General features: G+C 33.3%; 1 protein-coding gene across 3 annotated transcripts in view; it reads right to left on the bottom strand.

The window, feature by feature from the left end:
* ANKRD12 (ankyrin repeat domain 12) overlaps positions 1-18768 on the bottom strand; it is a 122106-nt gene that overhangs the window by 82550 nt on the left and 20788 nt on the right. For all 3 annotated transcript variants that reach the window (XM_039845854.1, XM_039845856.1, XM_039845855.1), the window contains exon 2: positions 8535-8674. In XM_039845854.1, the coding sequence (XP_039701788.1) occupies positions 8535-8621 (87 nt within the window). In that variant the 5' untranslated portion in view covers positions 8622-8674. The remainder of the gene's footprint in view (positions 1-8534; positions 8675-18768) is intronic.

Genomic DNA, 18768 nt, shown 5'->3' with positions numbered 1-18768 from the left:
ATTCTAGAGACTTGCTTTAGAAATATGAATCTTTGTTATTAATAAAAGAATCTAAGAAAAACATGAAGATATCCCTTCTCCCTCCCTTGTACCTGTGTAAGAAAAGATATTGTTCTGTGCCATAAAACAAGTTAAACCAATTTGATAACATGTTAAACAGAAAATGTTCTCAAAAATATACTGATCATGCTCTCCAGTGCAATATGGTGATTAGTGTGAATATTTATAACTACTACCAACCTGTTCTGGTCTCTGTAAAATAAAACTGTTTTTGGAAGTGTTAAACAAAGGGTTTTATGATATTCTTAATACTTCAAAATTTATTTTCAGATGTGGAGAAAGTAACTTTCAAACAAAATTAGTTACTTCTGATTGTCTTGAAATTTCTGTATTACCAAATGATATAAATATTCTAGGGATTCAAAAGAGAATCACTGGCACATTATTCCATACTCATGACATAAAGTATATGACTGTTAGTTTTATTATTTTAAATATTTTGTCTTTTATTTAAATTAATGTTATTCTTTCAATAATCTACAACAGCATTCAAACACAGTAATGAATGGCAAGACAAGAAGGACCTTCTATCACTGCTGCTATTAAACAATGTACTGGTAGCCTTTATCAACTCGGTAAGATAGAAAAAAGAAGTAAAAAATTACCTAGAAAAAAAGAGAAACTATATATATGTACATATGTAAAGAGAAAACTCTTGAAAGATATAAACCAAAATGTTAATGGCTATCTGCAAGTAATGGCATAGCTCTCTTGCATTTCTGCCCATCTTGCAAGCAGAGGCACTAATTCCCTTTGTTCTGGACTATCTTTTCACGGTATCTGCATAGAAAGCCTTGGAAGACACAGTGTCTCCCTCTAAAGCAAAAGGCAGATATGTTTACTATGCAGTATAATAAATAATTTCTCCCTTTAGGGCAAAAGTCAGGTAGATTTATTACCTATTATATAAGATTTGGGGCTCTTTTCCTGTAACACAACCCATATGTATGTAGTTGTCACCTGTAAATGTAGTTGTCACCTGACCCTCTCTGTATCGCCTTGTGAGTAACAAGGCTCAGGGAACAGGCACAAATGCGGATATATGGCTACTGCTATTGCTGTGAGAAACAAACTTTCCTTTATATCCAACCCCAGAGTCTCACGTCTTCTGTCAGCATCTATGAAACTGACTCTCCTGCAAGTAGAGTAAATCTCAAATCCTTCACAGTTTTTGACAAGGCAATTTCTATTTTCATTATTCTTATATGTATTTTCTAATTTTTCTACAATGAATATATATATTACTTGAGTAATAAAAAATATCTTGATTATCACTTGGATAGGAGATAACGAATGTCTGAATTATACTGATGACGAAAACATCAGACAGAGCTACTTAAAAGGTTAAATGATTAACAGCGACTCTCTCACACTTTATGAATTTAATCCAAGTTTTAGATTAGCATAGGTTTTTTAAAAGATTTTGTTTTACAAAATTTAAATACTAATTTATCACTGAAAACTGCAGTAGAGAAATAGCTAAACAAAACCAATAGGAAAAAATCCTACGGATTAGTAGTGAAAATAAAATATTTGAAGAATTTCAAGTAAATATTTTTGATGAACCCCTAACCATCGAAATATTTAATGAGATAATGAAAACACTTCATGTAAAACTTATACTGCTACAGAAAAGGAGTGTTATTTAAAATTATGCTCTTTTTAAATGCATTTAAGAAATTAAATTTTGGTTCAGGTTATTTTATTAATTTAGAATCACATAACAGCAATAATCTGCACCATACTAAACTGTAAACAACATCTCTATAACTGTATATTTATTCTTAAACTCAGCAGAAGCTAGAGGCTGGCTTCAAGGCCACTCACTCACTAAAAAAAGACAATTATGAAAACATTCTTTGTTATTATATAGGTGAATAATATGGCCATGCCTTCTTTCCTTCCCTCCCTTCTAACTTTATTTTGTCATAAGAAGCAGCAGTAATATGGTTTATAAGCAGGAAATTTGGAATGTAAAATACGGCCTTTCCTTTTTTAAGGTGCAACTAAGCAGTCAAATATCTATTTAAAACTGAAGAAAATTATTTTTAACATGTTTTGATGTCAAGCTGCTTGAAAAATTCCAAAACATGGCAGTAAACACGCACCTCAGAAGACATTGTGATCCATATCCAAACATGTGATCTTGAAAAAACAGTGAATGATTAAAGAGTCTGAGAACAGTTAAATAAATCCCTTTAGGTAAAGCAAAAGTTAATAAATGAGGAATCTGTATTATATTCTATTTATTTTATAAATCTAGTGATTAATATGTATTCTTAACTTACCTAAACCATATTTTTAATAGAAGTATGTTAATAAAAAGTGTTTATTTTTTGCTCTTGTCTCTATACTTTTAAGAAATCACACTTCTGTGACCTGGCAATGCTCTGGCACTACTGTATAGTTACTGGCAGCTTTCAAAAGATATATATACACAAAGTACCTAACTGTATAGTTACTGGCAGCTTTCAAAAGATATATATACACAAAGTACCCAACAAGTTTACCCTTATACACTCAAACCCAAAAAGTAACATCAAGCAGTCCAGGTATAATTTCAAAGATGCAACCTTTATTACATTTAAACATTTAGAAATAAAAATTCTAATTCTTTCCTCAAATCTAACACTATATTTTGTCCCAACAACTCTACAGAAATTACTTTTACCAATGTCATTTTAAGGTGTCTCAACTGAAAAAATCCAAATGGCCTCATTTTTGCTGTTAACCTTTGTGGCATCTGGCATAGATATTCCCTTAGCCATTCTTCTCTGTGTATCCTCTCTAGGTTTTCTCTGTCGTCCTCACTCCCAGTTTCTCTATTCCTCCTAAAGTACTTTAATTCCTCAGGGTATATGCTCCTCCATTCTTGCCCCAGTCTCTTTGGGTGACACTTCCATACCTATAGGTTACTCTTCCACAAATCCTCATATATTTATTTCAATCTAGCTGTTTTGAGCACTAGATTCATATCTAACTGTATCAATACTTCTACTTAGATGTTCTGATGGCCAACTCAATTCAACAAGTACACACCAAACATTCTTCTCAAAGCAACCAGTTTCTTTTCGTAAAGTCCCTCTCAGGGAATAGTCCAATCAACTTGAGTGAGTAGGCCCAAACTAGGGCTCAGACTACTCTTTCTACATACACAAGTAAATTTAATTCATTCAACATCTTTTAGATCCACCAACTTTTCTCCGTCCCCATAGCCACTGCCCACACTGCTCTTAGCTTATATTTTTAAATAACATTCTAACTGGTCTCTATTATGTCCTTTCCCTTCTGGCTCACTGGCTTCAGGATAAATTCCAAGATCCTTAGCAAGGAAGACAAAGCCAAAATGAACTGGCCTCTATCTAATGCTCATCTCCTATCTTATACCCTTCACGGATTACATTTGATTTTCATATGCACTACAGTACAGATTCATGTCTTTTTTACATCTTCTGCTTCGACTACCCTTTGTTCTCACTTTCCTATTGATTACATATTATTCATCCTTCAGAAACCAGAGTATCTATTCTACTGTAAGACCATCCCAGGATCAGAAACATGCTCACAATAACCCTACAATGTTGTTATACTTTTCTCTCCCATTCTCTCAAGAATGTATATTTGAAGTTTCTTGAGAATACATGACAAATGATACCTGAACATACTGAATACAGAAGAAGATGAGAATCTGGTTATCTTCTGTGAAGCCAGACATTAAAGTTTTTGGAAAATCAATGACACATTTCTCACTAATACTTTTTGTCTTAGAATACAGACATACCTCATTTTATTGTCCTTTTGCTTTACTGTGCTTTGCAGATAGTGTTTTCATCAACATAGAAGCAAGACCCTCCACCAGCAAAGAGATTACAATTCATCAAAGGCTCAGGTGATAGTATTTTTTTGGCAATAAAGTAGTTTTTAATTAAGGTACATACATTTTTTTGAACCTAATGCTATGGCACACTTAACAGACTACAGTATAGTGTAAACATAACTTTTATATGCACTGGGAAGACAAAAATTCGTGTAGCCTCTTTTGTCAGGATATTCATTTTACTGCGATGGTCTGGAACCAATTCGCAGTGTCTCTGAGGAATGCCTGTAAATAGTTTTTCTTAAGAATATGCTGTGTGTATATTAACATGTAATAGTTTTACTATATTTAAAACCAAATAATAAATATTTAAATTTTTTCTCAGTTTTAACTTCTGGTATTGTAAATATCAACAGATATACCCACATATTTAAAAAAAACTCTTTGAGATCCTCTCATGTTGAAGACTATCAAGGCGTCCTGAGAGTAAAACACTTCAGACACATAGGTAATTAGTTAAGAGTCTTCATAAAGATTCAGACCATGTCTTAACCACTCGATGTTTTATTCCAAGGGTCAGAGGAGAGGCACATAACACAATAGGAATTCCATAGAAGGTTTGTTGGATAAAATGAATAGATTAATGAAATCACTCTCCTTAAGATCTGTCACATTTGCATATTAAAATACATTTGGGAAAATTTTTATGGTGGAATGACGATATTAGCAACTTATATCCACAAAAAACAACTATAAACCTGGACAAAACTGTAAAATACAACTATTTCAACACTCTATAAATTGAATAAAAGTAAACAAGAAATTGAGAAGCATTTCCTTCAACAAAAACTGCTGAACTATGGGTAAGAACAGTGAGCATCTTCGGCGTTCTTGCCTGGGGTTGCTCTCATTCCCTGGCCAATGTTAAAAGATTACAGGAAGTGCTACCAGGGTGAAGCTGGTGAAGCTGCCAGAGTGTCGACCTGAATTGGTGTGCCCAAAAACCCGCACCCAGCCAGATCGTTGATAAAAATAGCAAACAAGGAAAGAAATAGAAAAGGGGAGAACACAGTCTTCTTACTCTAAGGTTGTGGTCCTGCTGTGGGGGAGCAAAGCTGGTGGATAAGACAGAAATTTAACAGAGAGATTGTAAAAAACTAGACAGACACAGGGGCGTTAGATAAGACTGCCACATATCCTGGCTGACAGGGAAGCTATGTAAATGCCTGGGGAAGACCAAAGAAGGGCTAAACTCTCCACAGATCCTTCACTGAGGAGGCTGTATGTGTAAAAGCAAGGGAGATCTACACATCCTTATCTAACAAGCAAAGGGAAGATCTGGTTGAGCCCAGCATAAAGTAAATGCCAGGGCAGATTTAAAAAATGCCTGAACATTGAATGTACTCCCCAACGCACATACAACTGTCAGCAGAAGATGAAAGAAAGTCTTTTTGGCTCATGATGTTTGAGTACAACCTCTGACCAATCAATGGCTGCTTATTTATCTATGCAAATACAGAGGCAACCCCTAGGAAGCAAGAAAAAAATGGAGACCAGCAGATAAACCCCTGACATTTTACTAAAAACAAACAAACAAATAAACAAAACCCTAGCAACAATTACAACTTTCAGGTGGGCAATGAGAATCTAGAGCTGCTACAAGATATGACCTAAAATGTCCAAGTTTTCAATAAAAATTAAGACATACAAAAAAGCAAGAGAAATGTATGCAAGAGAAACTTCTCTGAGTGGACCCAGGGACTAGATGTGACAAAGACTAGAAAGAAAGAAAACAATGTTTAACAAATTAAAATATGACAACAATGACATCAAATAGAAAATATTAATTAAAAAAATTACAAAAAGAGTCAAATGAAAATACTGGATTTGAAAAGAGCAGCTGAAAATGCATTAGATATATTCAAAAGCAGATGAGATAGCAAAAAAAAGGTAAATGAAATATCTCAAATTTCACAAAAAAATCTACAAATCCAAGAAGCTCAAAAAAACCTAGATAAGATAAACACGAAGGGATCCAAACACATTACAAATTGTTTAAAGACAAAAGAGAGAGCAGAAATAAAAAAATATTCAGCAGGACAGGGGCACAAAACAGTTAACAGCTGACTTCTCATCAGAAACATTTAAAGCAAGAAAAAAAAAATGGGATGACATTTAATCTAATAAAAAAAAATCAACTAATAAGTCTAGTATCCAACAAAAACTATCCTTTGAAAATAAGGGCAAATAGTCACAAAAGATCACTTATTGAATAACCTCACTTATATGAAATATCCAGAATAAGCAAATCTATATGGACAGAAAGTAGGTTTGTTGTTGCCTAGGGCTGTGAAAGTTGGGCACAGAATGGGGCGTGACTGGTAATGGGTAAACAGGGTTTCTTTTTTGGGTGAAAATGTTCTATAATTGATAGTAGTGATGATTGCATAACTCTGTAAATACACTAAAAACTATTAAATTTTACACTTTGAGCAAGTTGTATGGTATGTGAATATTTTAATAAAGTTGTTTTTTAAAAAATGATAAAAATTGAGATATTCCTAGATTAATGAAGACTGAGAGAAATCATGGATGAAAATCTGCCTTTTAGTAAATACTAAGAAAAATTCTTAGACTGGAAGGAAATGACAGCAGACAGTAACTTAAATCCATAGGAAGAAATTAAGAATGCCCAAATTAGTAAAACTGCAGGTAAAAACAATTTTCTCCTGTTACTTCTTTAGAAGATTGTATAAAACAGTAATTATAACATTCTGTTGTTGGGTTAATAACAAATGCAGATGTAATCTTAATTACACAGATAACACAAAAGAAGGGGATGAAATGGAGCTATATACTGGAGTGGTTTCTATAATTTACTGGAATTAAGTCAATATTAACCTGTAGTAATTCAGATGTACATAATCCTAGATCAACATTTTAAGATTATTAATTCAAGAAATATATTTTTAAAAAATCACAGAAATTTAAATAGTACCGAAAAATGTATTTTTGAAAAATATTTATTAAAAAGGCAGCATATATGGGAAACAAAAAAAGACATGAAACATAAGAACTTAGAGCAAAACAGCAGATATAAATCCAACCCTACCAATAATTATATTAAATGTGAGTAGATTAAACACTGCAATCAAAAGGCAGAGATTGCCAGTGCAGTCAGCAAGGAAAATAAATAGAAATATCCATATTGGAAAACAAGTAAAATTATCTTTATATGCAGATGACCTCATCTCACATGTAAAAAATCCTAAGGAATCCAATTTTAGAACCAATAAATGAGTTCGGTAAGGTCATAGGATATAAGATCACCAAATAAAAATTAACTGTATTTCTATATACTAGTCATGAAAAATCCAAAAAGAAATTATCTTCAGTAGCATCCAAAATAAAAAAAATATAAACAATTTAACAACCGAAGTGCAAGATTTGTACACTGAAAACTACAAAGCATTACTTAGAGAAATTGAAGATCTAAATAAATGGAGATATATTCTGAGGGGGATGGATTGGAAGACATACTGTTAAGATGGCAATAATATTCAAAGTGATCTACAGATTCAGTAAAATCTCTATTAAAATATCAGCAGGCTTTTTTTTGTTTTGTTTTGTTTTGTTCTTGTTTTTTGACAAGCTAATCCTAAAATTCATATGGAAATGCAAAGGATTCTAAATAGGCAAAACAATTTTTGAAAAGGAAGTTGAAAACTTACACTTCTTGATTTTAAAAGCAGATTTAGAGTTGTCTGAGGGTTGGGATAGGAACTGACTGACTGTAAATAGGCATGAGAACCTTTTAGTAGTGATGGAAATGGTCTAAACTGGATTGTAATGATGGTTGTACAACTCAAAGTTTACTAAAAATCACTGAATTGTAAATGGGTAAATTTTATGGTACATAAATTATACCTCAATAAAGTTGTTAATAAAAGACTTGGAACAAATGTTCATAGCAGCTTTACTCATAAAAGCCAAAAATTGGAAAAATTCCAGATGTCTTTCAAGAAGAAAATGGCTTAGGGGAAAAAAGACTTAAAAAAACAAAACGAAAAAAAGAAAAATTCAAAGATAATGTGTAAGACTAACTAGATAAAGGAGAGACTAGGGATAGTGAGATCAATTAGGAGACAATTGTAGAGTCTAAATGAAGGTTTTGAGGGTTGAAACTGAATTGGAATGAAGAAGGATAGATGTAAAAAGATAGAAACACAGGTCACTGGCAATGTCTAACAACTAACAAAAACTGTTAACATTAATTGAGCACTTACTATGCACCAAGCATTGTATTAAACACAATACTTATGTCATTTCACTGTCACAACAATTCTATAAAGCATTATCTATTATGGGGAGTGGGAGGAGGGAGATGGAGAGAGAGGGAGACATGCACACACCCGTACGGTGAGGGTGGAGAGTATTTCTTACGTAACTGTACGATCTTAGTAACTGTGTTATCTTAGGGAATAAAGAACTATCTTTGTCCACAAGAACCCAATTTATTTCCAAAGAGCTTAGATAAATGGTTTGGATTTATCTGGCATCCATACATTTTACTTTATGAGTAATGATTAAAAATACTAAATTGGGAATCTTCTCCCAGTTCCAAGAAAGTCAACAAATTTTTAGTATAATCATATACCTTTCTTCCATATGGTTTTTCTACCATATTGCTGTCACTGTCAGAATTTTCACTCTGAACTGGTTTTGTGAACCCAGATTTGGGCATCTTATATAGCTCTTCAGCTAGCTTCTTCTTTTATCAGTCTTCTCATCCTGGATCTGTAAAGAATGGATATATAAGGGTTATTTGTTTATGTACACAATAAAACCTGCTATTTATGCAATTTAGTGCAATTTGCAATAGTACAATTTGGTTTTCTCTGTCTCTATAAGATAATTTATTTTTTCACAGAAGCTATCTTAACCTAAAATAAAGTTTTTGTTGAATAATTTGAGTTTCTAATTAAAGTTCTCTTGTTCAGGTCCATTCAGCTTGTCACTGAAAAGAAAAACAGAACTGCTTTTACATTTCTTCCCACCTTCGCTAGGCTAATATTCAACCTCTACTTTTCTGGGTAACTAGCAGCAGTCGAAGTGGAAGCAGTGGCAACGAGTCTGTCATTCCAGCATGGCTCTAGAGGCAGAAAGTCCTAGTAGATTCTCTAGTAGTTCTGCACTGGTATGGCAGTTATTTCTAAAGATCCAACCAAGAATCTGATAGATCTGATTGGTAATTTTACAACATTTAATTCTATTTTTAAATTAAATTAAATTTATTAAGCCTTTCCTGCTTAAAATCCCTTGAGTAGTTTATTTTCCTTCACTGAACTCCAGACATCCCCCAGGCATTTAGACACTTTATCACCCTATTCACTGATTTAATCCTTATACTGTAACTATAATTATTACTTCGTGTATCATTTTCTTTCCAATTTGTTCAGTCTTCTGTCTCCAGCTCTGCAAGCTAACTTAATAGGGCAAGGATCCTCTTAAAAGCTTATGCTTACATTTGAGAGGTCCAGAAAAAATACCAAGAAGGGGGTTTTAAATGTAAATGGGACACCATGAGGTTAGACCTGTATTGCTGTATGGTGACCTATTAACCATATGTGGTTGTTGAAGCTTAAACTAAAATTAAGTAGCTACTATATTATAAAGTGCAGATATACAACGTTCCTATTATCACAGGAAGCTGGATTGCAGAGTACAGGGCTAGACTGAGGCTGCTGGACAACCAGAGCATGACTTGAACCACAACCACAAACAGGACAAGCCTAATTTTAACTATTTCATGCTTTACATTTCCTACATGGATTTACAGGTCCAAGTAAGCTACATTCTAGTATCTAAGTGAATTATTAATACTTAGATAGAAGATTAGTAAAGTATTCTATCTACTGGTGCTTTAAAATGTTTGGTTTTGATAGGAAAAAAAAAAACCCAAGAATCCCTCAAATGAACTGAGTTAATTTGTAAATGATCAAAACTAGATTAACCTGGATATAGTCAAAATACAGTATATTCCAACACACAAAAAAAAACCTGCCAGAGTTCAAATCAAATCTTTCATTTTAATAGAGAAGGAAACAAACCTGAAAAAATACACTTTTTGACACTACACATGAGAAGCAGAATTTACTCTGCGGTCATTTTACTGTTTCCAATATGACCATATAAACAGAATCATTTAAACATAGCACTGTCTTCAAAAGCTAGTTCTGTGTAAAGCTTACAGAGTTAGAATTTTGAGTCATATAACAGAAAAATTCTGACTCAAAAGCAAAACTGAGCTGCATAATATCAATAAGCGTTAGCCTAAGAGAGACTATGACGATAAAGCAGTATCTCTTTTGTAGATCAAGCAGTTATTGGTGAATAAAGAAGTGTAATCAATATTTTTTGAGAAAATTATACATAACAATATATTATATTAATAGACATGTTAGGAAAAGCTTGCGCTGTTTTTCAAAAACTTTACTTGGAAAATTTCAGCACTAACAACAAGTCACAATAAAGTTCCAAAAATCTTACTTCAATCAACAAATATTAAATATTTAATACATAGGTAGGTTCTAGACTCACAATTTCTATTGTAATTACTATAGCAACCACTATGCAAATTTATACAAAGAAATAATAAAATTCATGTTAGGTAAATTAAAATGAAATACTTTAAAATACACTAACCCAATAGAAGGCAGGAAAAGAAAAACTGAGTAATGAAAACCAGAAAGAACAAACAATAAGAAAACAATAGGCCTAATCCAAGCACATCAATATTTATATGAAATGCAAATGGTTTAAACATACCAATTAAAAAACAGAGATTGTCAGAAGGAGAGAAAAAAGTGACCAAAGTATATGGTACTAACAAGAAATTCACTTCAAATATAAGGAAATAGGTAGTTAAAAAATGAAAAAAAGATATGCCATGAAGAAACTAATAAAAGGAAAGCTACAGCAACTATATTAAGACATAATAGATTTTGGAGCAAAGAGGATATTATATATTACATACTGATAAAAGAGTCAGTTCCCTAATTGTGTATAAAACTAGCAACAGAGCCTCACAATGCAAGCAGCAAAAACTGATAAAACTGACAGAAACAAATTCACAATTACAGTTAGAGGCTTCAACTGCTCTCCCAATTAAGACAGGAAATCAACAAGGAAAAACAGAAAAAAATGCCACTAATTCAAACTGACCAGATCTAACTGACATTTACAGAAAAATGTGCCCAAGATGGTCATTCTTTTCAAGGACACACAGAATATACCAGATAGACCACATAATGGGGCATAAACAAATGTAATAAATTTTTTAAAATTACAATCATATAGTTTGTTCAAACACAATAAAAAAAATTAAACCAGAACCAATTATAGAAAGGTAACAGGAATATATCCAAATTAAAAAAAAAAGACAAATCAATAAAACTGAAAAACAGTTCTTTAAAAAGATCAATTAAATTTACATATCTCTAGCCAGACCTATTATAAGTAAAAGAGAAGACCTACATAACAAAATCAACAATGAAAGAGGAAACATCACTATAGCTCCTATAAATACAAAGGACGATAAAGAAATATTATAAACAACTTTATACAAATAAGTTCAACAACTTAAAGTCCTTGAAAGGCACAAACTACCAAGCTTACTAAAGAAAACAATCTCAATAGCTCGATATTTATTAAAGATATTGATTTCATATTTAAAAACAAAAAACTCCAGGCCCAAATGACTTCAATGGTGAATTCTACAAAACACGTAAGGAAGAAATAATGCCAATTCTACACACTTTTCTGAAAAAGAGACAAATATTTTATGAGGCCATCAATACCCTCATACCAAAACCGGAATATGCCTTTTATAGGAAAACTACAGACTGATATATCTTATTATTATATACAAAAAAATCCTCAACAAAATATTAAAAAATCAAATCCAGCTATAGATAAAAAAGGACCAACTGGGATTTATCTCAGGAACTCAAGGTCAGCATAATGTTTGAAAAGCAATCTAAGTAATTCACTATAACAGACTAAAAACAAGACAACAAATGATCATCTCAAAAGATACAGAAAAAGCATCTGATGAAATTTAACACCCATTAATGACAAACAACTCTCGAGAAACTAATAATGAAACAGAACTTGAATACTTTCTCTCTTAAGATCAACAATGAGACAAGGTTGTCTGCTGTCATCAACCTCCCCACTCCGCTTTATTGAGGTGTAAATGACAAACAAAAATTGTATATATTTAAGTGACAATGTGATGATTTGATATGCGTATACATTGTGAAATGATTACCACCACAATCAAGCTAATTATTAATACACTCATCATCTCACATTTTCTGTGGTGAGAAAACTTAAGATCTACTCTATTAAGCAAATTTAAAGTACACAATAAAGTATTATTAACTACACTGTATACCACACTATACATTAGATCCCCAGAACTTATTCATTTTCTAACTGAAAATTTGTACCTTTTGACCACTATCTCCCCATTTCCTCTATTTCCTAGCCCCTGGCAATCACCATTCTACTCTGCTTCTGAGAGTTAATTTTTCAATTCCACATATAACAGAGATCATAAAGTATTTGTCTTTCTCTTTCTGGCTTATTTTGCTGAGCATAATGTCCTCCAGGTTCATCCATGTTGTCACAAATGGTAGGTCTTCCTTTTTTCTAATGGCTGAATAATATTCCATTTGTAACTATATTTTAACAGACACGTGAAAGTGGGATTGCTGGATCAGATGGCAGCTGTTTTTAATTTTTTGAAGAGTCTCCATACTGTTTTCCATATTGGCTACACCAATTTATATTCCTACCAATAGTGTACAAGGGACTTTTTTTTGGTCACACCCTCACCAACACCTGCTATCTTTTGTCTTTTTGATAACAGCTATCCTAACAAGTGTAAGGTGATATTTCGTTGTGCTTTTGAATTTCCCTGATTATTAATATCTTGAGCACCTTTCATATACTTGGCTATTTGTATATCTTTCTTGGAAAAAATGTCTGCTCAGATCCTTTGCCCATTTTTAAATCAGACTATTTATTTTTTGCTATTGAGCTGTATGATTCCCGTATATATCTGGATATTAACCCATTATGATATGTATGCTTTGCAAATATTTCCTACCATGCCATAGGTTGCTCTTTCATTTTGTTGTTTCCTTTGCTCTATAGAAGATTTTAATTTGATGCAGGGCCACTTGTTCTGTCGCCTGTGTTTTTGGTGTCATATCCATGAAATCACCTTCAAGACCAAAGTCAAGGAGCTTTCCCCATTTTCATGTAGGAATTTTATGGTTTCAGGTTTTACATTTAGGCCTTTAAACCATTTCAAGTTAATTTTTGTGTATGGCATAATGATCCAATTTTATTCTTTTGTATGTGCATATCCAGTTTTCCCAATACCATATACCGACTGTTATGCCACAAATGCTCGATAACTTTCTTCTCCTAGATTGGTTTCCCTTTTTTTCTAAGAAGTATACAGAGCAACTATTAGTTTCTTGCCATTACCTCTTAATTATAACTGTTAACACTAACTTCTCTGGAATGCTTTTCTCTTCTATCTTAAAGAGAAAATTTGTTTTTGTTTTAAATTAAAATAGTCTCAATAGAAGCTTGCAAACCAGTTTACATTTCTCCTTCTTTTAGAGTCTAAGTAGAAAATGATTTAAATGTTATATTTTGTTTTTATATAAAACAATATTTTAATATATTATTATATACTTTTATATTTAAATAAAACTTTAAAGACAATTTTCCAAGCTGTGTTTTTCAAACCCTCCTTTATTGGGATCTCTAGGTTCCAGAGCTTGGCACTTTTTATGCTGGGGGATGGAGAATCACACAACTGGAAGAAAATTACCATATCTCAAATCTCTTGACCTATCTAAGGTGGTTAAAAAGATCCTACCATCCACATACCTCACCCAATCCTCTCCAGTAGAAAAAGATAAATTCTACGAACTAATTTTCTTGGGTTATATATCCATTTGCTTTAGAGAAAGGAGTATGACCAACTCATTTTTGGAACACTATGCACAATTCATTTTTTGAGACACAATGCACTCATGCCTAGTAAGTCCAGTTACTGGAAATCTGCCATAAACTACTGTTGATAAAAATGCATATCGTGACCCACAATGTAAAGTTTAAACAAACAATTATAACAGATGTAGTAAGTAGCAGTGTCACTAAACGCTGTTATAATTTAGTAACAAGAATCGCAGAATAAAACAACACAACTCGACAAAAATGGTGACACATAGATAAGTGTCCTTCTTGAAAGCTGAGGTAACCTGCAATGATGCCAAGTCTTGCTTGACAGTCAGACTTCTTAGTATAATAACTAAACTGACTCTCCAGGAAACGTTAGGAAGTTGTTCTTTTTTGTTTATAAATTACCCTTCATCCTAAGGCTAATAATTTGGAGAAAGTTTTATCTTCTTAGCTGAGAGTACAAAATCACCCATAGGAAGAGGCCAAACTTTGCTGAAAAGATGCTTTGAAAAGCTCCTCAGGAAGGAACTGACAAGACTTTGTGGGGAAAAACTACTCCACGTGATAAAAGGAGGAAGGGTTAAGGGAAAAAAATCCAAGAAAGAGAGAAGACTCCCAGTAGACTTACATGCAAGATAGGCATGAGAAAAAAAGCTGGCAGTATGGCTAGAGAACTTCGGAGAACAGAAAAAGATAATAGCATTTGTGAAGTTGTATGCTACAGGCATGTAGATTGCATTTGTAACAGTGAAAATCTACAGTATTCCCTAAAAACTAAAGAAAATTCTGTATTTTGAGATTCTAGTTTTTGAGCCTTTAGCGGTTAAAATGGTGAATTATATGTTATGTGAATTTTATTTCAATTAAAAAAAGCTCCTCGGTGGTACAGGTTAACAATTCTGAAACCACTATACATGTATTCTATAAATGAACACTTGAGTAAATGGATAGTGAATAGTGGGAGCCAGGTTTCTCACTGTTGGAGTGGGAGATTGCTGACCGGCAAGTCAGAAGAAGGTTGGAATGTGGTAATGTGTTACTGTCTGAGGTTATCAATATGTACTCATGTTTAGCTTAATGTAGAAACAGATGATTATACGCAAAAATATTTATAGATATGTATATAAAGAATTAGTATATACACATACATTTTCTTCATATGTCAAATAAGTGAGCCCAGAAGCAACAACACCCCAGTAGCAAGGAGCACATCTAACACCAAGATCCTGGTTACTAGTATCTTTCTTCAATAAAAGTAACAAAGGCTCCTTTAGAGAAAGGTCTGATCCTACAGACAAAAGGAGAAAATATACAAGATGAGTCTGGAGACTCTCCTATTGCCAGAAAGTAAGGAAATGTTAAAAAATATACATAAATATATAAACTCAAAGAGATACAGGTGTCAACCAAAAGAAGTCCCAGTCAGAACACTTGAGCAACAGAATAAGTAGAATTGGGTTATGACCCAAGGTATAAATATCTGTGTGCCCATACTGATATAAATGATTGAACAAATTTAAAAAATAGGAGAGAACGAATTTTCCAGGAAGAAGAATTCTAGGTAGTTTATATAGATATTCTGCTCTCAAGGAGGTGGAGCCTAACTCCCCACTGAATTAATGGTGGGCTAGCATAGTGATTTCCTTCCAAAGAACAGAGTATGGAGAGGGGAAAAAAGAACAACTTGAAAAATCTGACAAATACTATCTCAGTGAGGTGATCAAAATTAGCATCAACAGTGGTAGGTCATGTTGACAGTGTGTGCCCTTGAAAAAATGTAATGAAAATAGCACTTAACTATGTAATCTTCTTTCCCAAAACACATAACCACTGTCTAATCACAGGAGGAGTTCTGAGAGACATGATGACTAAAGGTTATATGGCATCCTGGCTAGGATCTTGGAACAGAAAAATGACATAAGGTAAAAACTGTAAAAATCTGAATAAAGTATGTAATTTAATCATGTATTAACGTTGGTGTATCAATTATGACAAACGTACGGACCTAATGTAAGACAATAATAAAGAAAACTGGTATATGGGAACTCTGTGTACTACCTTTGCAATTTTTCTGTAAATCTAAAACTATTCTAAAGTTAAAGGTTATTTAACCCATTTCCCATTTGCCCCAAGAATACTTGCTGATGGCGCTTGCAGTTGCATTTAAGATAACTCAGAGTCCTAACCTTACTCCTAAAGTTCGTCATGAAATATCTCGCTTTTATTATTATTTTCGCATCACTCTAGTACATCAATAGTCTTTGGAAACAAATGACATCATTCTATGTATAGCATTCTGTTTTTAGTGGTGGTATCTTCATTTACAAAATATAGTAATTTTCCATTGCTGAAAATGCCAAATCCTAGATGTTCTGCTTCGCGTTGTTCCATGCTTTGAAATTTACCACACGATAAAAGTTGTTAAATACTGATCATCATATACATTTGTTACATTAGGATTAGAGACAGTTCTGTTTAGAAATAACTCCAAGAAGAGTTTTTATATTTTATATTTTATTTTCACATTGAAAACCAGTTAGATTTGCTTCGGCCTCAAAGAGTGTGTTTATGTAAAATCAAATTAATGCTGGCAGAGTATTGATATGTTGTACTATCATTATCATTTGTTTCTATGTATCTCTTGATCTCTTTTTATTTCTTCTCTGAGCCAGTTATTCTTCACTAGTATGTTGTTTAATCTCCATTTTTTTTCCTAAACAGGAAATGGGTATAAAAAAAGCTCTCCAGCTAATTTTAATGGGTTGGGAACCATTAAGCAACATTTCCTTCAACCCTTTTCACAGCAAGCGCCTACACATCTCCCAGTCACTATTTTACGTTGAATTTTGTCACCTACAGCCTTTATCTCTAACTCAAATCTTGTCCCCACCATGGTTTTCTCCAAAGTTCTCCAGTTGATCTCTAGTGTCAAAACATTATGATCAGAGAATATGGCTGGTATGATTTCAACCCTCTTATATTTGTTGAGGTTATCTCTGTGCCCCAATAATGTGGTCAATCCTTGAAAATGTTCCATGTGCACTAGAGAAGAATGTGTAAGCAGCTATTTTGGGATGAAAGGCTCTGTAAATGTCAACTGTTTGTCTAACGTGTCCTTTAAGGATTTTATTTCCTTATTGATTTTCTTTTTGGATGATCTGTCCATTTTCTTTTTGGATGATCTGTCCATATTCAACAGTGGGGTATTTAGGTCCCCTACTACGACAGTTTTTGGTCTGTTTCTCCCTTTAGTCGTATTAGTAATTGCTTTATATATTTCGGAGCTCCCTGATTGGGAGCATAGATATTAACGGTGTTATGTCCTCTTGGTGTACGATTCCCTTTATCATTATGAAGTGTCCCTCAGTATCTTCCTTTGCCTTTTTTATTTTGAAGTCTATTTCGTCCAATATTAGTACTACTACTTTTTTCCGAATGCCATTCACTTGAAATATCATATTCCACCCTTTCGCTTTGAGTCTATATTTGTCTTTGGAGCTGAGATGTGTCTCCTGGAAGCAGCATATGGTTGTTTTGTTTTTGGAAACAATCTGCAACTCTGTGCTTTTTCATTGGTGAGTTCAGTGCATTTACATTTAGGGTGATTACTGAAATATCAGGTTTTCCTATAGCCATTTTATCTTCTGCTTTCTGGTAGCTCCGTGTTTCCATTGCTTTCTTGTCCTGTGTGTGTGTGTTTGTTTTTCTTTTTCATTTTGGTTGGGTTTTGTGGATTTTCCCTCTGGTCCTTCTTGTTCTGTTACATACTTCAGTTTTGAATCTTTGGCGTGTGGTTACCACCACGAATATATAGAGGATAGTTATATATATACGGTCCTTCATTTTCTTCCGCGTGTGCCTTATCTCCATTCCTTTGTGAATTTGGATCTTTGAATCCTATCCTTTTGTTATCGTTGTCTCAATTTGTCCCTAGGCGTGCTGAACGTTGGTTACTATCTACTATCTTGCAATATCAAATTTCTTCTTTTTGCTTAAGCTTGTAATGCCCTGTTCTTAATAAGGGTGGCACTCCTCTGTCTCTATCTGCCTGCTAATTGCCTTACTTGTAGTTATATATTTTTGTCATTTTGTTTTAGGTGAGCTGACTCCTCTCAGAGTTTCCTGTAATGCAGGCCTCATAGTGGAGAATTCACTCAAATTTTTATGTCTGGAAAGGTTTTTATTTCTTCTTCATATCTAAAGGAGAGCTTTTCTGGATACATTATTCTTGGCTGGTAATTCCTTTAATAGTTTGAATATTTGATTCCACTTTCTGTCTTATAAGGTTTGTGCTGAGAAGTCTAATGATAATCTAATGGATTTTCCTTTATAGGTTACCATCTTCCTTTCCCTGGCTGCCCTGAGAATTCTTTGTCATTGATTTTTGATAATTTTAATACAATGTGTCTTGGAGGAGGCATTTTTGGGTTGAGATAATTGGGTCTTCTGTTGACTTCTTGAATTCTAAGCTCCAGTTCATTCCTTAAATTTGGAAAATTCTCAACTATTTGTCTGAAAATTGCTTTCTAATCTCTGCTCCTTTTCCTCCTCTTCAAGGATGCTCATTATTCTTATTGCCTTTTCTGATGGTATCAGCTAGTTCTTGTACTTCTCTTTCATTATTTTTCATTCTTTGGTTCCTCTCTTCTTCCTTCTGATTTATTTTTAGATTTCTGTCTTCGATATCACTGACCCTTTCCTCCATTTGGACAACTCTATTTCCCAAGCTTGTTATTTAATTTTTCATCTCTTTCAGTGTGTTCTCCATCTCCAGAACTTAGTTCTATTTGGTTCTTTTTGATGGTTTCAATCGCCTTGCTTAAAAAATTCATTCTGTTGATCTA

This window comes from Pteropus medius, unplaced genomic scaffold (assembly GCF_902729225.1).
Source record: "Pteropus medius unplaced genomic scaffold, Ma_sr-lr_union100, whole genome shotgun sequence".
In the NCBI taxonomy this organism is placed as follows: domain Eukaryota; kingdom Metazoa; phylum Chordata; class Mammalia; order Chiroptera; family Pteropodidae; genus Pteropus; species Pteropus medius.
This window is presented reverse-complemented; position numbering and strand designations above follow the sequence as displayed.